The sequence below is a fragment of the Ailuropoda melanoleuca genome, chromosome 15 (genome assembly GCF_002007445.2).
Source record: "Ailuropoda melanoleuca isolate Jingjing chromosome 15, ASM200744v2, whole genome shotgun sequence".
Lineage (NCBI taxonomy): Eukaryota > Metazoa > Chordata > Mammalia > Carnivora > Ursidae > Ailuropoda > Ailuropoda melanoleuca.
In genome coordinates this window covers 87566156-87590992 of record NC_048232.1, presented here as the reverse complement: position 1 = coordinate 87590992, position 24837 = coordinate 87566156, and the positions used below count along the sequence as shown (strand labels likewise).

The 24837-nt window shown below is 48.7% G+C and overlaps 1 protein-coding gene across 2 annotated transcripts in view; it reads right to left on the bottom strand.

The window, feature by feature from the left end:
• Positions 1-5451: 5451 nt before the first annotated feature.
• Positions 5452-24837, bottom strand: part of ATXN10 (ataxin 10) — a 164693-nt gene continuing 145307 nt past the window's right edge. For both annotated transcript variants that reach the window (XM_034644421.1, XM_019803351.2), the window contains exons 11-12: positions 7344-7531; positions 5452-6870 (exon numbers count right to left, since the gene is read on the bottom strand). In XM_034644421.1, the coding sequence (XP_034500312.1) occupies positions 6868-6870; positions 7344-7531 (191 nt within the window). In that variant the 3' untranslated portion in view covers positions 5452-6867. The remainder of the gene's footprint in view (positions 6871-7343; positions 7532-24837) is intronic.

Below are 24837 nucleotides of genomic sequence, written 5' to 3'. Positions count from 1 at the left end.
GACACTAGACACTGGCTGGGAGCAGGTGATGGCCACTGCAAGGGACAGGGGGAGGAGGAGCGAGAGGCAGAGAGGGAGGAAGACAGAGAGACAGAGGCAATCACCACTTAGTTGACTGAAGGAAGGAATCACCCCCTAAGTGGTGTTGTGTTCATGTTAACTTTCTCTTGCTACTGCCTTCTCGGTAATACTTCAAGCCTAAGGTTTAGTTGTGACTTTCAAGTGTTATTACCAAAAATAAAAAACCCATTCTCTTTCTTCTTAGACTGTAAATATGGACATTAGACCTTATCACTGTATCCCATAGGTCTCTTACTCCATCTTCCTGTATTTTCCATCATTTTGTCTCTCAGTGGTTCATTCTGGATATTTTCAACTGGTCGGTCTTCCATTCACAATTTCTTTTGTGGCTAAAATTCAACTACTGATTTCTTTTTTTTTTTTTTTTTTTTAAGATTTTATTTATTTATTACAGAGATAGAGACAGCCAGCGAGAGAGGGAACACAAGCAGGGGGAGTGGGAGAGGAAGAAGCAGACTCGCAGCAGAGGAGCCCGATGTGGGGGCTCGATCCCATAACGCAAGGATCACGCCCTGAGCCGAAGGCAGACGCTTAACCGCTGTGCCACCCAGGTGCCCCCAACTACTGATTTCTTAATTTTGGTTATATTTTCTCCAGTTCATCAATTTTCATGATTCTCTTTCATGTTGTGTCCTGTCTTTTGCTGACATGTTCGATGTCCATCTTCAATCTTCTCTTTTGTTTCTTTAAACATATTGAACAAGGTTGTTTTAAATTTGGTAACTTTGTTATCTGGAGCCCTTCTGTGTTCATTTCTATTAGTTACGCTTTCTCTTAATTTTCATATCATGTTGTCTTGTCACCTCATATTGTTTTTGATTGAGTGCCAGAGAACATATATGGGAAATTATACCAATAATTTGAGACCTAAGGTGATATCTTTTTCCATAGAGGATTTTTGTTGCCAGGTACCTGGGACAAGCAGTAATCCAGGATGCCTGAAGGCACAGCACACCAGGTTACCGAAATTCAATTTCTGGCACTGAAAATATTTGAAACTGAATGTAGTCCCTGGGTTATTTCTGGTTCACTATCCCTCTTCTGATATAGCCCTTTGGGGTCCCAAGCTAAAGAAACAGAGGTTTACCAGGCAATATTTCCCATCACCTTGGCTCCTCAAGACTGTGAGAAACAACACTCAGCCACTTAGCCTCTTTGCTTCTCTCTCTGAAATGACAAATACCTCTAGAGGAATAGCAGCCCAAACACCAGACTCATCTCCTAGCCTCTATTCCTGGGTCCTGGCCCTGTAATTTTTCACCGTGTCTTGTTAGCTCGCTGGTACCTTCAAATAGTAGTTTAAAAATAATTTGGCCTGCTTTTTTAGTTGTCTTCAGGGAGGTTGGTCAGAACCATCATGGATTTGAAAGTGCCCTCCCTTTTCTAACATAAATAATTCTCCAAGAAAATCTTCTTTAGCCGCCCATTATTTTCCTTCCTTTATCTCCCATAGTATGCACCCTAAAATGCAAATAAACCTCTATGCACCATGATGTTCACAACAGCATTTATAATGATGAGAAAGAGATTACAAAATGTCTAATAATAAGAGAACGGTTGAGTCCACTATGGAACATTTTGATGATGCAGCCACTGAAACTCTTTATGAGAGGTTTTTAGCTTATGGAAATATCTTAAGCTATCATATTAAGTGTAGGCTCATATGGAGGCTTAAAATGTGGGCTATGTGTTGTAGTAGGCCGTCTTCTCTAGACACATGCCTGCACTAGACAATCTCATTTATCTCCATGGCTTCAAATATCATCTACATGACTCCAAATACGTATTTCCAGTACTGGCCTGTTTTCTGAGCTCCAATCTTGTATACCCAATTACTTTTCAAAGTCCTCTCCATTGAGAGGTCTCAAAAACATCTCAAACTTCATTTGCTCCAAAGAATATCTTGATTCTCTCTGCCCCTTCACATCAAACTTTTCCACTTCAGGTAACATACAATCAATCTACCCAGTTGCTCAACAAAATTTTAAGAATTATTCTTGTTTACTTCATTTAACCCATCCTCAACAATCCATCAGCAAGTCCTATGAACTGCCAACACACACACATCAAACGTAAACCTGTCTCTCCACAGCCACTGACTCACGCGTCTCTAAAGCCCCATCATCAGTAGCTCCATAAATTATGTCTCTGCTTCTGTTCTTTTCCCACTGCAATTCATTTTCCAAACAGCAGCAAGAGTGGTCACTGAAAAATGCGAAGTGGGTCTTCTCATTCCTATGCTGAGTGCCACTTAGTACCTTCCCAACACATTTCAACTAAGATTCAAATACCCCCATGGCCCCGAAGATCCTGCATGATCAGACTCCTGTTTACCTCTCTGACCAAGTCTCCCTCATGCCACCTCTCCCCGGTCAGCAGGCACTGGCCCCACTTGGCCTGGCAACACTCCTGGTCGTCGACCATGAGAAGCTTGCCATCTCAGGGCTTTTGTGCTTGGTGCGGTCTCCGTGTGAATGCTCTGCCCCAGCTCTGTGCACAGGTCAGACATGACCGTCTCAGAAAGGACACCCCGCTTATCTCGTTTTCTTCAGGGCATTCACTACAGCATGTGATGCCCTTGCTCATACCCACCTGTTGCTTGTTACTTTTCTGTCATTCTCATCAAAACAGAAGCTTCACGTGAGCACAGACTGTGTCTGCCTTCTTTACCGCCGTACCCCCATGCCTGCCTGGTACGCTGTTTGAGGAGACACAGGCCCTGAGCAGTTTAGCAACTTGCTCAAGACCACACAGCTGGCAGTATGTGGAGGTGAGATTTAAACTCGGGTTTTTCTAACTGCAAAGCCCATGTTCTTGCCATGGAGCTCCCCTTGCGCTACGTCCTGAGCCACAGTCCAGGCATTTCTGCTAGGTCTACTTTCGTGTTTCTGGGAAAGAAGCCATATTTTCCTCCTCACTCATTCCCTTCTAATTAACTACAGCAATTAATCATTACGCATTTACCGCTGTGTGGCCCTGGGCATTAACCCCTGCAACTCAACTTCCTCATCCACGAAATGGGGTTAGTCCTAGAACATACCGTATCATTGCTCTGAAGATTAAATGATTAATATTTTCAAAGTTCTGAGAACACTGCCTGGTACGCAGAAGGCATTACACAAGTATCTGGTGAAGAAATAAAACACATTTGGTGAGCACCTCCTGTGTGTCCAGCACTGTGGAGACGGGGGCAGCAGAGACAAGGTGCAGTTTCCATATGCTTCCATCAGATATTCGCACAGTGAAGGTGTGAGGGGCCCGAAGATGTACGTCAAGCAAGAGGAAGAGTAGCTGGCAGTCATGAGTGCTTACTATGCAAAAGGTACTGTCAGCGCGTTCACTAATTTTTACCCTCAGACACTCCTTATGGGTCAGTGGTGCCGTGAGCGCCATTTTAGTGCTGAGGAAATGGGAGGCGCAGAGCTTACAGAGTCTGCCCAGAGTTACACGGGTGAGAGATAGGGACCCACAACCCACGTGCTCACTTCCATTTATGCCTTTCGACCACCATGCTTTACACGGCGGTGGCAAAAATTACACCCATGCTATAAAACATCACAGAAGCTCTCACTGAGCTGGTGTAAAACGAGCAGGACACGCTGTGCATAAATGAGGAACGTATATGATGTTGTTTAAACAAAAACAATCCTTTAACCTAACTGGAATAACAATAAACGATGATCAAGACCTTCGAAAAGTCATCTCCACTGACGTGACTGGTTGTGAGGACGAAAGCCTGATGAATGAGTTAATACCATAACCACTACATGGAGAGAAAAAAACCTACCTTTAAAATTCATATATGTTATAGAAGGTAAATCAAATTCATACTATGAAAAATCCCCTAAATACAATTTGACGTAAAAAAAATCCAAATAAATATATAAAAATTTGTAGGGAAGAGAAAAGTTGATATTATGTCATACAGAGGCAAGGGAAAAAGTGTGAATGTTGAAGACAAGGTTTTTAATTGATTTTTATATACAGGCCACTGTGGCTGGAATTATCAGGACCGTGGACAGCACCAAAAGCGCCCTTTCTTCCCCCCACCACCTTCCAAAGGACTGGGTTTGTATTAGACTTTGAATGTCAAGGTTCTTCCCCAACTTCTCTGCAGTTTATAATTCTGTCTCAATTTTACTGACTCTCATGTAAAAACTGGTCCCTATGTGCAGAACTTACTGATAATGAACATGTATTTTAAAGTCTTCCTCCTGCAGAGACAGGCATTTCTATTACAACGTCTTTGTTTATTCATTCAAGGATGGAAATGAAAGGATAGTGATGACATTTAAATCCCAGGTATTGGTAAAAGAACAGGATATTGATGCTTTCAGTAGATAATGGGCACTATATATGTATATGATGTATATTATACATTATATATATATAATACTTAATTTTTGATTTAAAATGTACTAATTGTAGCCCAAATCACCACAATCACTTCTCTATGTCCCACTTTGCAAAATGGGCATCTTTTAGTAGTTTCCAAGCTCTGTGGCTAGATTCAGAAGTTACTGAACAAAAATGTATCTCAGCATTAGTTTCAAAAAAACCCCTCACCAACAACCCTACGAGGTATATTAATATGGAATATACATATATATAAAACATGGACAAATTATAATAGCATGTTACTAAAATTGTGAAAGTAAGTATTTTTGAAATATTAACATCCACTGTTATGCATTAAACAAAATCATTCTGCAGATACTTGGACTCAATATCAAGCAGAAAAGCCTTCCTTCCCCCACTGTCTTTGATAATGAAACAGGCTAAAAAACTGAACAGCTTTGTTAGTTTGCTCTTGGAAGCAATAATATGGTCACAAACCTTGCTGCGACCATTCTGTCCCTTTACAAATGCTGTAAAGGCAGGCCTGCCTTCCTTTCTTCTTCTTCTAAATGACTGATTGAGATGGTGATTTAATCCTCTGCAGCAAGCGTGTAAAAGGAGGCTCTCAGAATCACCAAGTCGTGGGTAGAGGACAGGGAAGCTGTTGGTTGTGCTGGAGGGATTAGCCATCCAGGGCATCCAAGCAGCCACAATGCAGCCGTCAGCATGTTTTCACTATGCAAGCCCCACATTTCCTAGTTAGAAAACACACAGCCATTACCCCTTTCTGTGTTCCCACACAAGGCTCCCTTTTGTTTATCTGTGTTTGTTATTATATGGCTTATACTGACATGTTTGTTTGATTCCACTGGTGTGCATACATCCATTGAAAGAAGAAGAAAAAGAAGTGTCTATTGCAAACTTGTTAAAGGGAAAAAGGGACTCCCACTGTTTTTTTTCCTTTGGCGGGCCCTCTATTTAGAGGACAGGATGTTAACTCTTTGTGTCCCAGAAAAGAATGACTTCTTTGTGCATTTTAAATTTTGCAAAGGCTTCTTTACTGGTGGAATGTCATAAATGAGAGAAAAAAAATGTTATTCACAGATCACCACAATTCCAGAAGCTGACGTTCCTTCAGAAATAGTACATTAGCACAGCGGACAACTTTTATTTCACTCTGAACATGCTTAAGCCGTTTTTACAAAAGTAATTTAAGTATGGCTACAAAAAAAAACTTAAAAGCACTTTACTCTGGAACAATCAGTATTTCTGTAACACTTCTGGCTGAATCTTTGTTGTTTTTATTTTGGAAGATTCAACAGGAACTGCGCAAAATCTCTAGATAGCTTATAGTAACTGGCTGTTCAGGAATGTTCACACATGACCTCCCTTTTAGAGCTTTTGTTGGTTACATCAATGATCTAAGATTCCAGTGCTCGTTTAATCCAGCTCCAGCTCTAATATGAGTGTATATATATATATATAGAGAGAGAGAGAGAGACAGAGAGAGAGAGAGACAGAGAGGGAGGGAGAGAGACAGAAATAGAAAGATACAGGTCAAATTTACTCCCGCTCCCCAAAGCTACTTTTGCAACTCCAGAAAGCGGAGCCGTGGCTGACACTGGAGTGGCATCCTTTACGAGACTGTGCCTTTGAAAGTGAACAAGACACGGATGCTCTTTAATCCCGTGGTCCTGCACAGACAGTCCCGTTTACAGAGGCATGAAAGTGGGTCAGAGGCAGGCATTCCCCCTGGGAGCACAACGGTCTGGGAGGTCTCTTCCCCGGATGATTTGGAAAGAGAAGAGTTAATGGCCCGCACACTCTCCCCCTGCTCACTCCCTGCAACGTTCCAAAGGGCCCTGGGCTCAGTGACAGCACAGCCCAGTCCCTAAAATGAAGAGCGAGCTTCTCCATTCTTCAGCACCTCTCGAATTAATTAGCTGGAAATGAGTCTTGTCAATGTTTTGGAGAGGCAGAAAGGGTGAAAAGAGATTGCTAGAACTCATCACAGTGAGAGATTACTTCAACCGCCTGCCAGAGTGCAGGAAACCCAGCAAGCAGAGAAGAAAAGGAGTCAGGCTGATTCGCCATCTGAAGGAACAAATGGAATCCAATCAAATGCTCCACTCTTTGCCAAATAAGGGATGCACCCTTGAGGAGAAGAATTTATTATCTGTTGCCACGGTAAGTACAATATATTACTTAAATGCACACTGTATCCATGGGGACAAAGGCAAACCAGACAGTTTCTAAAGCAACGAAACAACAGAACACTCATGTACTTTCACTTTCGAGCTTATCCACCTTAAACTCCATTATCTAAAGGATTCATGTGTTCCTGAATTTGCACTTACATCTTCAAACACTTGCAATTTCACATACTGCAGAAGACGAAAAATCCAGGAAACAGATTCCCAAAATTCAGGTTTTCGAAGGAGAGTTCATTCACTAAGAAGAAAACAGAAAGAACATGGCAGATATAACATCTGTTTCTAAGAGTCATCTAAGGGGGGGAACACAGCGACTTTTGGTCAACAGCTGTGAGAGAAACCTGAAAGCACTCACTCAGGATTATACAGGGAGCTTCCTGTTCTTTTCACAGTAGCCAACACCAGCCACCTCTCCAGGAAAATCTAGTTCCTGGCAGAAACTTTGGACCATGTAAACATTTTGATATGATTTTTATATTTCTCCCCTAAAATGAATTTGAACTTTTAAGACAATGGCCACATAAAGCCTGAACAAAAACCCAAAATTTGTGGCAATTAAATTTTGGGCTTTCTTAGCTATTTTAGAAGGCAGAGTGCTCCCATCCATGTTCTCAGGAAGGAACCCAGTCAGGGCGGAGGGGACAGGGACGGGGCGGGGGACGGGGTGGGGTAGGACCCAGAGGGGGCGATGGCTTGCTCCAGCACACTCACCAGTGGAGGTGGGTCACTAGTAGGTTTCAGAATCAGCTTGTCACCCCTCTTCTCAACTTCAAAACCCATCTTTTTAAGGAGGGATGCGTCCGCCAGCCCTTGCTCCTCCATCTTTGCAATCAGATCTTGGTTCTGACTATTCTCCTCGGTAAGGTTTCGGATGGCATACACCACCCACTGGGTCAGGACTGGAGGCGGAGTGAAGGAATCTGCCAGCACACTTCCCGTTTCCAAAGTTTACACGAGCGTTACTGGAAAGGGAGGGCAGGAACGGGGCGCCAGCGAACACGTTCTTCCCAAGCGTGTGCTATGGATATGCATCCGAAGAGGGAAGTCGTGAAACAGCTGTGACATGCATCATACACATATGTCCCACATGTGTGCACGTGGGCGATGTCGGGCACACAGAGGTACTTCATCAAGATTTGATGAATGAACGGGCAGGGAAGTCTACGCACACACACGTGCACACACGCACACGCACACCGTTAGATAACCATGTTACTGAGCCACCAGGGAAAGAAGAGCATGACAGCGTTAGTCACAAAGATGCCAAGTTAGAAGCAGACAAGAGACTCATCTTGTTTAAAGCAAGCTCAGTTATAAGTAAGAACTGTTTCCTAGGAGTCGTCATGGAATTTCCCTCACTCGGCTGCATTTTAAAGACGGAGCTAGAAAGCCTTTGAAGGATTTGCTGTACTTAGTTTGAATACTTGTGCTCTCAAGAAAGCACCTCGTCCTCTGGCCTTGCTGCGCCCCCGCCCTCATTCTGCATGTTTTGCACAGCGTCCTTCACAGCAGACAGAAGACAGCCCACGAAGAAGACAGAATCGCCGTATTCTTTACTGAGGTCTTTTATTTAGTGACCAAGAACTGTGTAAATCTCTGGAAAGCATTACACTGCTGCTCTGTGTCGTTCTAGAAAAGACTGTAGAGAAACTGCCTTGGGTACCAACCAGTCTTTGGCACTGGTAACAGGGACGCATAAGCAATGCCCAGAACAGTGGGCCCGGCACCCTCTGTTGGTCTGGAGGGAATAACCAAACACCTAGGGGGGAGTTAACACTTTCTCCGATAAAGCAAGGCCTCCCTGCCCACGATCAGATGGAAGGCGGCGAGAAAAACAAGCCCTTTCCCCTCACTGCCGGATGTTTCCCGTGCGGGCATTTCTGATGTCAGGACGGGGGCGTCTGTGACCCCAGGTTGTATCAGACTCTTTAGCCTGAAGGGTCAACGCTTCTGACCCTGTCCTAGCTCCCAGCACAGCGGTGAGGCCAGGGCTGAGACCGTTCCAGCCCCCACAGCTGGACCCCACAGCTGGACGCAGGAAGCCACAGAGAAAGGCTTGGATGTGCACAAAGCCTGGGGCTCTTTCCTGCAGAGTCTGAGGAAGACTAGGAGTCAGACTGCTTCTCTAGCTCAGTAACGTCCGAGCAAGACAGTAAAAAATGAGCCTGCCAACCGAGAAACACAGCTGCTTTATGTTCAGGACAGATCTTCTGGGGTTTTAAAAGGTTGCTCCATCCCAGTCCCTCCGATGCACCCACGCCGGTTCGCAATCCCAACAAGACCTTCGAGCTCCTCATGGCCTCCTGCGCGCCCCTGATCACAGACGGTCCACGCGGGCCCTGCCTCTCCCGGCTCCTCCCGGCTGGGGCCACTGGCAGCCCCAAGAACAGGATGAGCAGATGTCTGCTGAGTGAATGACCCACCGGTCTCTGGAGCTTTATCATCAAAACCACTCGTGAGTATACGTGACTAACCTGTTCCAGATGGCACAGAATAGCAACGGCTGATATCCAGCTGATGCCGATTCTATCATTAGTTGTCTCCCTTTGGTGGGAGAATGTTCTTCTGCCATTTACTCGTCATCCTTCAATGATAAAGCCCAGTACCTTTATAAGGGCTGCATTTCCTTTCTGGAGACAGAATCCATGCAAATACTCAAATGCACAAAGCCTAATTGTGACCTTCTCCCCTTTTCCACAATGACTGAACCCCTACACTAGGCCAGTATAGAGAATAAAAATGAGGATCCTGGATGTTAGTGAATTTCTGAACCATGAATTGTTTGCTGCAAGTAATTTCTCATCCAGAATGACATTCTACAAATTCATTTCCTCACTTTTTGTACGAAAAGGGGAAGGCAGTATCAGATCTGACTGAAGGAGCAAACAACTGACAGGTAAATTTAGGCAACAAAGGATAGAAGACTGAAGAATTTCAGCTCACGTGTAGGGTTCCTGAATGCTAACGACAGGAGGAAAGCACTTCTTTCTAAAACTTCCTGGTAATTCACTGAAATGTGACTGAAGCAGGAAACCCGAAACTCCCCTCTATGCTCCGAGAGCTCCTGGAAATGGGAGGGGGGCTGGCTTGGTAATGGAGGAGCCCAGCTCCAGCCTCCATGCTTCCAGACAAACGGCAGACTGTCCCTGCAGAATGAGCCAACATTCAGAGCTGCAGTGGTCAACCTGCCCTTTACAGGGGAAACAAGACCCCCGCCCAAGGGCCGCCGTGCACCTCTCCCACCAGGTGCCCTTCGCATCGGGGCTCCAGCAACATCGCCATGCCAGGCGCTGCCTCCGGACGGCGTCAGTGAGGGGTGCCCAGCGCGTTTGCAGAGCACTCCGTAGCAGCCCTCGTCCCGCCCGCTGCACCGCACTCCCGTCTGTGAGCCTCGCTGAGGGCAGGAGCCACACTGAACTCATCTCTGCGTCACTAGCACCCAGTCTCGCTCCTGACACATCATGGGCTGTGGACACTGCGTGAGCTAGGAGTGTGTCTGTGTGTCCATCCAAACACCCTGCGGACTCCTCCTGAGCAAGTGTGAGGTCTCGTGCACGGCGCCAGGCGATGTCTGCTGGATGTCTGATCCAGGGAGCGCTATCTCCACTCAGCACGTGGGTGGGGCCCTGGTGACACCGCAGTGACCCGCACAAGCTCTGTTCTTCCTTCTTGTTCTCAGGGTGGTTTCCTGACTCAGGGCTTTGCAGGGTGGAGGGATGAGATGAAAGTAAACCCATATAAATGCAACCCAGGCAAGAAAGTCGTGTGCGCTGTGTCAACAAAGGGTCCATGACAACAGACCCAGGAGAATTCCCACCATGTGGGCAGCCGAGAGGGTAGATCTCAAGCGCGCTCATCGCTCATCGTGGTAAAGCAACCACCCAGTTTTACATCTAGGGAGAGGAGCCCAGAGGAGACCGGGAGTGGTGAAGAGTCCCGACGGGCAGACCTGGCCAGGGCGCTGCTCCCAGCAGGGCCAGCATCACGCCAGGAACAAAACTTAACAGCTGTGAACTTCTCAAAGGACGGATCCCCAGCACAGCCACCAATGGATGACCTAACAGGAGAGACAGTAAAGCCCAAAGCTGAAAAGGCACTTTCATCTTTTTCCCAGATTGGCGTTCACAGGACCAGACGATGTGTGCAGAGGGAGCGGAGGGGCTGGGGGAAGCATGGCCACACACTGGGGCCCGCTCCTTTGCACACCTCGAAAATGAGAAATAACCGATGGCAAAACTCCCACCCTTTCACTTAAATGTACGCTTCACGTTCTTGTACGAGGGAAGGGCATCTCCTCTTTAGAAGAGGAGGATTTTATAGAGTCAGAACACGGCGTTCCGCCACACACTTTTCCTGGGCAGATACGAAAGGCGTGTTCGGCACCTCCGCCCCCAGGAGCTCCCACACTCGGGGACTGTGTTGTCTGCCTCTAAATTAAGTGCCACACAGACGCGCTCGACTTTGTCCCTACTCCCAGTGAGAACACTTCAGCACTACTGTCTGGTGTCTCTGACTTAGTAATAATTAAAAAACTGAATTTAGTGGTTGTTTCTTTCCTACAACTTGGTTTGAAAAGAGAAAACACTGAAACGCAGCCCTTGCATGCACAAGCCCGGCTCATGAATATGTATGACTGTTCTTGTTAGCGCTGTGAACGCCCAGAGCCCCCCGCGCAGCCCCCAGTGTCACTAGGGAGATTAAAGCGAGTCCCAGTTAATATTCACACTGCCCTCTTGTTCCCTCTCTAAAGAGACAGACGGAAAGAAAGAGTGGGGGAGAAAATTAAACATCTTCTAAAGTCTAATCCTACCAACATGTGAAGTGCTTTATTGTGTGCTTAGCTTTGGAGAGAAGGTTCTAAAGTTTCCATAGCTACTACAAATACAAGGCGCGAGCCTGTGAGCTACAAAACTACCTTGCAAGAGCTCTGCCATCAGCTCTCTCGAGTGAGGACTCCGCAGGGCTGGCCGGCTCCTCGGCGGGGCACTCTTGGTGTGATGCCAGTGGTGACCCAACAGCTCAAAACTGCTGTGTCTGGGGGGGTGAAGGCCACTCCCGGGCCCGGAGCCGCAGCCCCGGGTTCAGGACCAGCACCGAACCCTGTGGCCTGGCACAAGGGAGGCGAGGAGGTGCTCGCGGGGCACAAAAATGGGGGCCGGCAGACGACATGAGCTAGAAAAAAGTATCTTATGGCAAGGATATTACTAGCCAGCAGGTGTATGTGTCAAATTCACTTTATAGATTATTTATTTGAGAAAGAGAGAGAGTGCATGAGCGCGGGGGGGGGGGGGGGGGCAAAGAAGGGGAGGGCAGAGGCAGAGGGAGAAGCAGGCCCCCTGCTGATCAGGGAGCCTGACAGGACTCATCCCAGTTCCCTGGGATCATGATCTGAGCGAAGGCAGCCGCTTAACCAACTGAGCCCCCCAGGGACCTCCCAAATTCACTTTAAAGTCAGGTGAGTGAAAACACTAAAGCTGGAACTGTCTGATGAGGAAGACTCCATCTAAGGAAGGCAACACCTTTCAGTTACCAGGACCATTAACACTTGTAAAGTCCCGTGCTGTACGGGAACGCAGGGCCCAGGGGGACAGGGACTCCGTTCTGGTCACTGCTCTAGCTTTCTAGCTGGAAAACTGCTGAGAACAGGGGTCAGCAAATTAGGGCTCGTGTTTTTGTGCAGATGCAAGTTTAGTTTTTGTATCTTTAAATGCTTGGGAAAAAAATCAAAAGACTACTACTACTGTGTGACAAGTGAAATTTGAAATTCAAACTTCAGTATTCAGAATAAATAAAGTTTTATTGGCACGCAGTCACGCCCATTCATTTATGTACCAACTGTGGCTGCTTTTAGCTCCAATGGCTGAGCCACGGAGCTGCAGCAGAGACAGTATGGCCAGCAAAGCTAGAAATACTTACCAAATTTAAACCTTTACAGAAAAGGCTGGCCAACCTCTGGCCCAGAACATGCAACGGCATCAGTATTTGTTGAATTTTATAAACGAGCTTTTAAAAGCACTGGCATTGAAAAACTTACATTATTTAAAATAATTTAAATATATCGGGGCACCTGGGTGGCACAACGGTTAAGCATCTGCCTTCGGCTCAGGGCGTGATCCCGGCGTTATGGGATCGAGCCCCACATTGGGCTCCTCTGCTAGGAGCCTGCTTCTTCCTCTCCCACTCCCCCTGCTTGTGTTCCCTCTCTCGCTGGCTGTCTCTATCTCTGTCAAATAAATAAATAAAATCTTAAAAAAAATAAAATAAAATAATTTAAATATATTAAAAGACAGTACAGATATGTGTGTGTCCTATCTACATAAAATGCTTGAAGTAATTTATATCTACAGATGTATAACGTATACATCTATATTTAATATAATGTATACTCTATATTACAAATAGATGTACTACATTTTAGTATCTGCATTTAATTTTTGCTTCCAGAATATATTCTTTAAAATTATTTGTAGGCAACAAAGCCATTTATGGCGAGGGATTTACGTACTGCCTAAGAAAGCATACTATTTAATAGGGCGGAGAGTATGAAAACCTTGTATGGGGGGGTCGGCCCCAGCAGAGGATGCCCAGCGAGGCAGCCACTTCAGCAGGCTTTCACAGAAGCTGTGCAGTAAGGTTTGCTGAAGATGAGGAAGGCTCGGAATAACTTCTGTATCTGAAGTTAATACCTTCACAGAATTGGTAAAATTGCAGAATTTTTCAGAGCGCAAGAAAGCAGTTTAGTTTAAAATGGTTCGGGAAATGCTTTACATTGCTAAAAACCAAAACACTTCTAAATACCTCAAGTCTGTCAGCCAAAGAACAAGGACGGGATGTGGCATCGAAAGGATGACTTCTCCTGCTGCAAGGACCTACTTCCGCCTTCCTCCTAGACACTCAAGTCCGAGGAACTGCCCCTGTGTCGGGGTGGCATGTTCTTAGCATGTTCTCGGGGGTGGAGTTCCCCGAGTCCCCATCAAGCTCAGCCCTGCTCTCCCAAGTATTCACTTTCAGAGGGAAAACATGGCACGTCCCCAACTGCTGCCCAGGGCCCCCCGGGCCCCCTGAGCCTTGTGCTGGAGGAGAAGGAGCTCGTGCAAACCACGGAGGACTTCCGGGTGGAGGTGGTGAAGGAGGAAGAGCTCACGTAACTCAGGGGCGTTGGGAGGGTAAGGAGGTGCCGAGCTGCAGACACAGGAGGTATGGCAGCTTAGCTGTGACACTGAGCAGGGGACGTGGTCGGGCAGGAGAGGTCCTCGTGCAGGGACAGACCTGGAAAACACCGGCGCCATTTCTCCCCAAAGCAGCCCGCGCCTCTCCTGCACCGGCTGCCTCCACCTCCAAATGCCGACATACTTCACCTCCCTTCCACCTCCGTCTGCCATAGTCACTGTCTGCTCTTAACTCTTGTTAACGTCATTCAGCTAACTACACACTCTTCTCCATCAGAAACTAAAGTCGGAGTCTTTGTTGTGCGGATTCGATCCGGGGTCTCCGTGCATGCTGCTGGAAACCAGAGTGTGCCCAACCACCACCACAAACCACCCACTTGGCTCCCTCTTTCTTCTCCAAGTTGTTGGTCTATCTGGTTTCTAATTTCCCTCCACACTTTTGTATTTTAATATGAGGGAACATCTGTGGTTCAAGTGTCTCAGTGTCGTGCCGATACGTGCTGCCCGGGGCTCCGCGGCGTGTCGTGTCTTAACAGCACTCACACATGGATGGATGCGCCCTCTCTTATTTGCCAATTACTGGCTAATTGTGACTCCTGAGAGTGGTAAAAACAACGCTAACAGCAGAGGGTGGGGGAACAAATAACTGCCAGATTTGTAGATTACAGGCCCCCATCTGAAGGACATAAAGTAATACTCGGGGTTAGCATGTGCTCCAAGAAGGAGCAGTTTGTCTTCTCAGAGGGAAAAGTCATCCCAGAAACGCCATCTCTGAAAGTGCAGGCTGTCTGCTGGCCTCTAGATCCCTAGGGAACTGGGACATCAAAGGAAGTGCCACAAGGCCCAGGAAAACAAACTGCCCGATTCCGACAGAACTGTGTCCATGCAAGTGCCAACCAAAGACACTTTATCTCCAGGCCTAACCCACATCGGCACTGTCTTAGTGGTTCTGAAACAAAGGGCACATTCTCTGTCCTTGGCATGCACAATTTACTTTCCGTAAGTGGACCTTTTCTGGGGGCGATCTGACGGTGACCACCTCACTGGCCTCCTCCCCTCTCCCCAGCCCAGAACATGTCACCACCCCACACGGCCCTGTGTCCTCAGCAGCAGCACACGTGCGTGCATGGTCTGGGCCCTTTACAAATCCCAGATGTAAAAGCCCACGCATCCAAGAGAGCAAAGGAGATGTCGCTGTCACCGTGACCAGCCAGCCTGTCCATCTGGCAGGGGAGTGACGGGAAGATGATACCCTGCCTTCCATCACCACATGCACTCCCCACTCCAAAAGCTTCTGTGGCCGAGCGAGGGCTGCACGGCAGGTACCTCACATCCACGGGGTTTTGGTGGTGAAGGATCCTACGGCCCTGAAACTAATTTTGTACATTACATATTCTGGAATCGTTTTGCTTGCCACTTGAAAGTATAGTGTGGTACGAAGAGTCAGAGTCTGGCATCCGTGTCACACAACAGGTTTCAGGATCAGAAACAACCAATACCACTTCTAACTTAAACCACACGAAAGGCTTCTGGGGCCATGACGTAGTTCCATCTGTAGCTGGGGCAGCCCTCCAATGTCGCTTCTGAGCCGCCAGCTGCGCCTCTGTGGGTCGTGCGCTCAGCCGGGCCGGAGCATGGCTGGTGTATCCCAGACGTTCAATAAACGGCGCCCGAATGATTCCTCTAGAGCCCCTTGTGTCCCTTCCCTCCGGGACCCTCCCTCTTGGTGCCCCTTCTTAGGCTGCTATCACCGGGTAAATCTGAGTCCTTCTGCAGAGCGTGCGCACCTGCGCGCTGGGACCGCGGTCCTTGTCACCGAGCTCCTGCCACACAAACAGGAGACATGGTGTAGCTATTTGCTGGACGAACGTCCCTTGCTGCCTGCTTGCTCTCTACCTGAAGCTCTTCCACAGCATCTGGACTGTACGTGAGAGGTTACTGAGTAAACGCACGCAGATGCCCAGCACTACCCAAAGTCAGCCCTGGTGCTGCAGGGGTGGGGTCGCCACAGCTGAGCTGGCTGGGCTGAGCGTGCGGGGACCACGCACGGAGAGCGTGTGCTGCCCCCAGGATCGCCAGGCTCCGAGGATGGACAGGGTGCGAGCAGAAGCCAGCGGAGCAGAGACACCCCGGAAGCTCAAGGCCCCGCGTGCCAGGCAGGAGGGTGTCTGTCAAGTATGCAATGCTCCTCGGGATAAGGGACCGGTCGGGTAACAAGCTGCCTCAAACGAGCTCCTCTTCAGGGACCGCGTTATCACTGCTCCAGTGCAACAGAAGACCGAATCCCAGCGTCTCTTACATAAAGCGAGAGTGTCAGTTTGTCTGCATAAAATAGTCACAGTGATAATAGTAACATAACGGTGGCAGCCATCCCACGCCCAGGACACGTCGGGAGCCGTGCTAGGCACTCAGGGAAAGCATTCAATCCTCTACAAACACGCTATTATCATCCCCATTTTACTGATGAGAACACAAGCCACAGGAGGCTTGGGCTTGTCCGCGGTCACATGACTGGAAGTGGCCGAGCCCATGTCAGATGTGGGCTCCAGCGTCTGCCATCGGACCGACGCTGCCACACCGCTTCCAAGCACCTGGCAGTGAGCATGGCTGGCAAGGAGAGACGTCTCGGGAGGGGCAGGCGGTCCTGCCTCCTGCTCAGTCTGACTGCGAGCTTTTTTTTTTTTNTTGGCTTTTCTTTAAAGTTTTTTTTTTTTTAATGTTTTTTTATTATATTATGTTAGTCACCATACAGTACATCCCTGGTTTCTGATGTAAAGTTCGATGATTCATTAGTTGCATCTAACACCCAATGCACCATGCAATACGTGCCCTCCTTACTACCCATCACCTGACTGCGAGCTTCTAAGCTTTGCCTTCACCATCCGTTAAAGGAATGCTTGGTCTTCTGACACTTGAAATAAGGTCCCTGGCTCTGCAGGGAAATCCCAAAGGATGAAACAAGCTTGGAGATACTAGCTAGAGTGAGCACATCTGCAAAATAACTCGGGAAGTAGCTAATGAACAGCTCAAAATGAAATTAACATTTGGAGTAGAAAAAGTAAGTAGTCTCGTCTAAATGACGGAAGACTAGCGCTGGCCGAGCACTGATGGCATCCCAAGTCACTGAAGCACAGCTAGGGCTCAGAAGTACTTCCAAGGTACCAGGGCTTACATGAAGAACAGGGTGGGGATGCTGGCAGACTTCCGACGAGGCACGGCCAGTACCAAAGAGTCAGGGAGGGTTCTGCTGCTGCTTACGCTAGGTGCCGGACACCTACTGTCACTGTCCTGGGCTCAGATGTCACTAGTCGCCTGGGGACGGTCTGTTCCATGGGTCACCCGTGGCCGTCCCGGCTTGCCTCCCCCCCCGCCCCCGCTCCTTGCCAAGTCCCAGAAAATCAGCCGTCAAGAGTGGGTAGGCCTGCAGGCGCTGCAAAGCAAGCATGGAAGGGGGTGGTGGTTCCCATTCGTGCTGTTGGCTTCCGTTTCTACCACAGTAACACAGCGAGCTAAGAACGGGGCACAGACCCGGAATGCTCACTGATCCTTGTTATGGGAGGAGCTCTGCTGTATCCATTTCAAGGTGAAGACAACCTCCAGCAGACATTTATAATGTGCAGATACCTTCCACAGTGACTGGAAAGAACCACCACGGACCCCCCCAGACGACTTAAAGGCCACAGCTGGTCGTGGTGGTGACATTAAGTTCTAAAGCTCCCCCCAGACACTCGTCTTAGAGCTTCTAGAGCACCGGCGGCCTCACTTCGGGGGGAAACCCTACTCAGTTAGAGACACCTAACACTCCCACACGCCCCTCCCCCTTTCTACCAACAATATGCTTCCTGAGCATGGCCCCGGAACGAGCACGGGGTGTAGGTACGGACACACTCAGGCTGCTGGTCACACGCCCGGCCGTCCAAAGCACTGAACCACGACTGAGTCACTCACGCAGCAAACGTGAAGACACTGCGCCCGGTGCTGGGGACGTCACGGCTCCCAGCATGGCCACGTCCCCACCCGTGCGGCACCTACGTTCCAGAGACCAACTCATCGCACGAGGGCGGTCGGAGGACGCCTCTCTGAGGCGGCACCACCAAGCTGAGACCCACGGGACAAACAGAAACCGTCACCTGGTCAGCTAGCGAGCAGGGCAGACGGCTGTGGGCTGTGCAGAAGCCGCGCGGCGCCAAGATCCGTCGAGGGGGCACCTCTGTGCTGGAGCGGGGCGTGCGGAGAGCAGAATGGAATGAGGCAGAGGCAGGCAGACACCGCACCTTCTGGGGATTCAGGAGATGGTAAGGAGTCTGCGTTTTATTCCAGTACAATTAGAAGCTGTGGCAGGAGCAAAGTAGAAAAATCAAGACACTCTCTTGGGCAACTGTGTGGACGGCGGTTTGGAGAGAGGCAAGCGTGGGAAGGGGAGCCATGAGGAGCCCTCAGTGGCCAGAGGAAGGTCGTGGAACAGGCTAGACCCGGGCTCAAATTCCAACGCTGCCATTTCATAAGACGTGTGACTTTGGGCAGTTTATAGAAGCTCGCCAGGGTAAAGCTTCAGGTCATCTGTGGGGACTGCAGGAGGGGACGTCTGCGGGGTGTCTCGCCCCGCACCCAGCACCCCTGAGAGACAGCTTGGGGCCCCAGGCGGGCTGTGGAAGCCCCAGCTCCCATCTGGCCTGGGGCTCCATCACCCTCTGCCTCAGCTTCTTCTCCTATTCAGTGAGGGGGACAAAGCCATTCCCCAGCGTGTCAGAGGGCAGCCCAGACTGAGAAGCAGCTCTTGGGTCCTGGAGTCAGAAAGTGCAGGTTTTATTTTTTTTTATTTTTTTATTATTTTTTTTTTTTAAAGATTTTATTTATTTATTTGACAGAGATAGAGACAGCCAGCGAGAGAGGGAACACAAGCAGGGGGAATGGGAGAGGAAGAAGCAGGCTCATAGCGGAGGAGCCTGATGTGGGGCTCGATCCCATAACGCCGGGATCACGCCCTGAGCCGAAGGCAGATGCTTAACTGCTGTGCCACCCAGGCGCCCCAAAAAGTGCAGGTTTTAAATGCCATGCCTGCTGCTCACCAGTGCAGGGCCGTGGCCAGTTACAGAGCCTTCTGCCTCAACTTCCTCTTCTCTAAAATGGGGAGCACGACAGCATCTGTCTCAGAGTAGTCATGAGGTTTAAATAAAATCCTGATGCCCAGCATGAAAGAGGCTAGTTCTGTTAGAGACACAGGCCGGTCACTATTGCTGCGGTCAACGAAGCTGGGCTACAGAAAGTGCTGGATCACCTCTGTGGGTAAAACCTGTCTGTTCAATTGTCAAACCCTGCTCAATGCATCCCTGGAATGAGTTTCCCCACCAGCCTCTGAGGCCACATGGGGGTCTCGTTAAGCACCATTCCTGGCTTTCTCCATTCTCACTTTGTCAATTTTCAACGAAGGGACAGAGAGTAAAGGTGATAACCACGGAGGGAGGGAGGAGTGGAAACAGTATGTCTGTGCATCCTCCGTGTGCTCAGGAAGCAGCAAGTAAGGGTCCATGATGGGGAAGACCTGGTGCCACAGGGGTCCTGACCTTCGTGGAACATTCGTGGAAAGCAGCGCTTAACTCCACATGATTATCACAGTCACAATGTTACACGACAGCAGAAGATGAAACGATGAAAGGGGTCTTGCTTGAACCGGGATCATGGAAGACACTTCTCCAGTACGTAACATTTATTTCAAACTGGAAGACCCAGCAGGGGCTGGCCAGTGTATGCAGGGGAGAAGTCCAGGCAGAGGAGCAGCGTGTGCAAGCCTGGAGAGGAAAGAGCTGGGGGTACCTGTGGAGGGAGGCCAGTGCGCCAGGAGGGAAATGAGGAAGGGCTGATGGGCGGGGTCGGGCAGGGAGGCAGAAGGTCTAGAAGATGCGCCGCCTCCCCACCCTGCTCAAGCCGGCACTTACTACGGCGCCCTCTCTCTGCCAGGGACAACCTGAAAAGAGGTAAATCAGACGCATTTGCCTTCAGGGAGCTCACAGTCAGGGACAGGTGGCAGAGCCAGCGGGGCACGTCAGAAGCTCCTGGGGGCAGAGAAGACAAGACAGGCCAGGGCTCCTTCCCTGGGAAGCCCAGTGCCTGTCCTCAAGGCACCCCCCACCAGACCCGCAGGCTCCTCGACAGCACGGAGGGGGTCTCCACCTTGGCCAGCGAGAACGGTGTCGAGCGCGTGCCCTAGCAGACAGCAGTGAACACATGCAGAACGCAGAGATGGAAGCAGTGACAAAGACACCAGGTACCGGAATCCAGCAACCCAGGAAAAGGCTCATGTCTGAAAGTCTGTTTAACATCCAAAATTGGCTCGACCTATAACCAGGACGGTCATGTCCTAGTAATGAAGACGGTATCAGGTAGGGACCATGGAAGAGCAATCTTCTGAACACAGAACAGAGAGTCAGAAACAGAATCGTGCCCATGGGACAGTGACTTATGGCAACAGGTGGCTTTGTGGAGCCAGCGGTGAAAGGAAGGTCTTCTCGGTACTGGGGGCAACTGCAGAACCACAGGGGACCCCTCCTGTACACCCTGGTAAGAGTTAGCTTCCGGGAGACTTCAGATCTGTCAGAAAGGCAAAACTAGACAGCTTCCCGCGAAAACACAGAAAAAGGCTCTTCTAGCCCCAGGGTCTCAGTGAGACACAAAACCCACTAACTGTAGAGGGAAGAAAAAAATCACCTGAGCACCTCAGAAGACAGATCAGAGGTCAGCGCTGGAAACTGGTGCTGGGTGAGAAGGGGCCCAAAGGAGCCCTCCAGGGGACGGGACCGGTCTGTATCTTCATCTGAGTGACCGCGGCAAGGGTGCGTACGTATGCGGAGACGCCCACACGTTGTACACAGTACACTAACATCTCAATAATAAAGACACCGTAAGAAAAAATAAAAAAGAAGAAAATAAGCCATGGATAGGAGAGACTCTTTCAATGCACATAAATAAACAAAAAATTCACACCCTGAATACAGGAAACGTTTCCATGAATCAATTTCAGAAAAAGAAAGAAAACATAAATAGAGACAAAAAAATATTTGACAGCATCTTCGTGACACAGGAAGTCTCAATGGTCTTTAAGCCATCAATACGTGCTTATGACTAATTAGATTCCAACAGCATCACGGAGCGTGTTGTAGTCAACAGAAGGGCAAACATTTTAAAGTCTGTATCAAGGGCTGGGGAGAATGTAGGGCGGGAGTACACACTGGGACAGCTGATTCTGAAAAGTTCGGTGTTATGGAGAATGGTGTTGAAGATACACAAGCTACAAGACAGAAATTCCAGAAACACAGCGCCGTTCACTATTAACTGTAATGGCCCCCAAGTGGAAATACCCAAATGTCCACCAACAGCTCAACGAAGAAGCGACTGTTGGGTGTTCTTGCAATGGAACACTACGGACTACATGCAACAATTTGGAGGGTGACTTTGAATGACAGACGATGAAGCAATGCAAGCCATGATTCCACGTAAGCCGACTCAGAAACAGCCAACCACAGCCCGCCGTGTGGGAAGCATGCATGGGAGCCCACCGGAGAAGGGTGGGACGCTGCTGCGGGCTCAGCAGAGCCCGGCTATGTTTCTGCCTGCACCTGGGTGCTGGTTACACGTATGCCTGCTTTACAAGTCTTTACAAGCAGTACGTAATACTCTTCCCACTTTTTGGTATGCACGTTCTGTTTAAGACAGGCACAGTCCCGAAAACTCAGCATGACAACTGAACTGGGACTAAAGGTGTGAGGGTCTGCCAACTAGCCCGCACCAAGAAATACTGACCCTAACACCCCCAAACTCTTGAATTCTGTGGGTTCTACCGTCTCAGTGGTTGACAGACGTTGTGTAGTGCGTGCAGCTGGCTCCCAGGCCATGGGCCTGACCGGCTGTGTGTCAGCAGCCCGGTGGGACATGGCGGCTGGGCACCTTGGCCACCACTGCCTTCTTGAAAACCTGTTAGGATTTCCTGGTGCTTCCTAATTACACACAGAAGAAACGTTCGAGTAAGCAGTGCTAGTTTCTAAAAGTGCTTTAGAAGAGAAAGAAGTCATTTTGATTCTGACATAATCTGATTTCTCTCAAAAAACGGGGAAAATGTGTTGACATTTTCTAGGCTTTTCTCATCCTTAACCAGAAAGTGGAGATCTTTATCTGCATCTGACCAATAGAAGAACACAAAATTAGGCCGCGAACCAAACGCGGAGAAGGCAGGCTCATCACGGTCATGTGAAAGTCTCAAGCGCAGGGCTGGGTCCTTGCTGTCAGACTGCCTCCACCTCCTAGTTTGGCTTCTGCCTGGCTCCCGTCCACCCGGGAGGCTTTTTCCCAGCACGGGGCCTGTTTTCAGTTGCACTCAGTTAACCCTGAAGAAAAGGTCTGTCCGCTCCTCAAACAGCCTTTCCTGGCAGCTCGCAGAAACCAACGGCCCTTGTTGGGCTGGGAGCAGGCGGACTTCTCAGGGTGGCGGGGCTCACAACCCGCGACGCACCGCCTGCTGCGCCGGGGCCAAGAGCACTTCGCCCCCGCCTCGGAGAGGATGTGCAGCAGACCAGAGGCCGGTAAGAGTGGGAAAGGGGACATCTGAAAGTTAGCTTTCTTTTCATGTTTTCCAGATTTGTGCCAGTGTCCAAGTGAAGGGGTGAATGCGGGCCCACAAAACCACGGGGCTAAGGAAGCCTGAGCACATGGAAGCCTCCCCTTCCGTAGCCAGCATGCCTCGCTCCTGTGAGGCGGTCGACTCGGCACAGAAAGCAGGCCCTGTATTTCCTCCAAGTGGTTTGTAGGAAGACACAAACAAGCTCGGGGCGCAGCGCCCCTGGTGCGGCTCTCCTCCGCCCCACCCACTGGAAAGCGGCATCTGCATGTGCACTTCCCATCAGCCTCCGAGCAGGGGCTTCGTGAAGCTTCCCTCATGGAGTCAACGAGGACTTACTGACCAGCTGCTGACTGAGCTCGTTCCTCCAGACTCAAACACTCACCCAATAGGGTTTGTTTGGTTTTCATTTTTTTTAAAAATCTGATGTGTTCTAGAAAAATAAGTGCCACAGAGAACACAGCACTTCCTGCTAAGACTGAGGATCTCAAAACAAAAGAGCCAGGGAGTTACTATTTAACGGTGCAGGACTGGCTGCGGCACACCAATGTTTTGACCAAACCCTTGTCTGTCACTGCTAAATTTGACTGAGGTCACTTTAGGCAAAAATACTGACATTAGTCAGGGTTACCTGGAACACGTTTCTCTCTGCCAAACTTCGGCAACCCAATCTCTCAAATGTTTTACAAAATACGCAGTCTGTGTAGCAATGGTATTTAAGTCCAACAATTTTTTAAAAATCATTTATTAATATCCTAAACACACCCAAAAGTCACTGTTCTTTTTCATAAAGAAAAGGAATGCAGAAAGAAAAACTGGCAAATAATTAACTTTGTAAGAAAATACATAAAGCTAAATACTACTACTACTTCTTAAGAACAGACCATGCGCCAGGAACTGCTAGAGGCCCTTTATGTGCCCGTGGTCAGTAGGTTCTCAATTCAGCAGCTTTTCCAAAGGCAGACCCTCATCCTTGGGGACCACTGCGCCTGCCAGCTGCCTCAGGGCTCTATGTCACATGCGATCTGCCAGTGACCTCCTGGTAATGCCATCTGGGGACAGAGGGGAGACAGATTCCAAGCACCAAAAGGATCTCTCCGTGGGGCGCCTCACTGGCTCAGTCGGTAGAGCAGGAGACTCTCAATCTTGGGTCATAAATTCAAGTCCCACATCGGGCACAGAGATTATAATCAGTCAGCCAGTCAGTCAATGGATCTCTTGGTGATTGGTAAACTTCGCTGAGTATGCTTTCAAAAGGAGTGCAACATGCTCCGTGCAGACAGGCTCTCTGGAATCGGAGCACAGCCCCACAAGGGGCTGCATTTGAAGGAAACTACCACACATGTGAAGTTTAGGCTGACATTTCGGATATTTCTTTACGGTCTCATCTATACAGCAGATATAAACGTCCTGAAATGCAAAGAACCACTAAAGCTGTACCACATCCTGTAGAGACACTGGGCACGTGTGCAGAATGACCACGGTGCGAACATACTGTTAGAGAAAGCGATTTTGAAAAACAAGTCTCCGGTCCATCCAGACACGGGAATACTATTTGGCACCAAAAAAGCAATGAGCTGTCAAGCCCAGAGAAGTCACGAGGACCCTTACGTGCGGAGCACGAAGTGAACGGAGCCAATCTGAAAGGCCACATACTGTATGATTCCAACTTCCACAGGATATCCTGAAAGAGCTACAACTACAGAGACAATAAAAAGATCAATGTTTGTGGGGAGGGATGAACAGGCGGAGAGCAGACGGTTTTATGGGCAGTGACAACACTCCGTGGATTACAATGGTGGACATTTGTCCAGATTCACAGAATGCACAACCCCAAGATAGAGTCCTCATGTAAACGGTGTACTGTGGGTGACAGTGATGTGTCAGCAGACGGTCACCAACTGTAGCAAGTGTCCCACCCTGACGGGGAGCACTGATCACAGAGGAGGCTATGCACATGTGGGGGCCGGGAACAAGGGGGAAATCTCTGTACCATCCTCTCAATTTTGTTGCAATCCTAAAACTGCTCTAAGAAAATGTTATCTTAAAAAAAAAAAAAAAAGGAAAAAAACGAATGATATAAAAATAAATTATTTCATGTCATTTCAAAATTAAAAATACCTTTGTAGGCTAGCAAACTCACAATCACCATGGAAGACTAGTAAGGAGGAATTATTTAGGTGAGACTGTCTAATATGCATTCCCAGAAACATTCTTTCCCTAACGTTACACTCGTCGGACAGCACAAGGCGCAGGATCCCTTAGATTAAGAATTAATGGCAATAAATATCTGCATAAAGTTTTGTTTCTGGTTTCAAATGAATTTTATGTGGTGTCACTTAAAACCTGAATAGTAACTACTGAGAAGTAAAATTAAGAAAACACTGTGTCATCTCAAAGCCAGGTGGCCGATATGATAGCCCAGGGA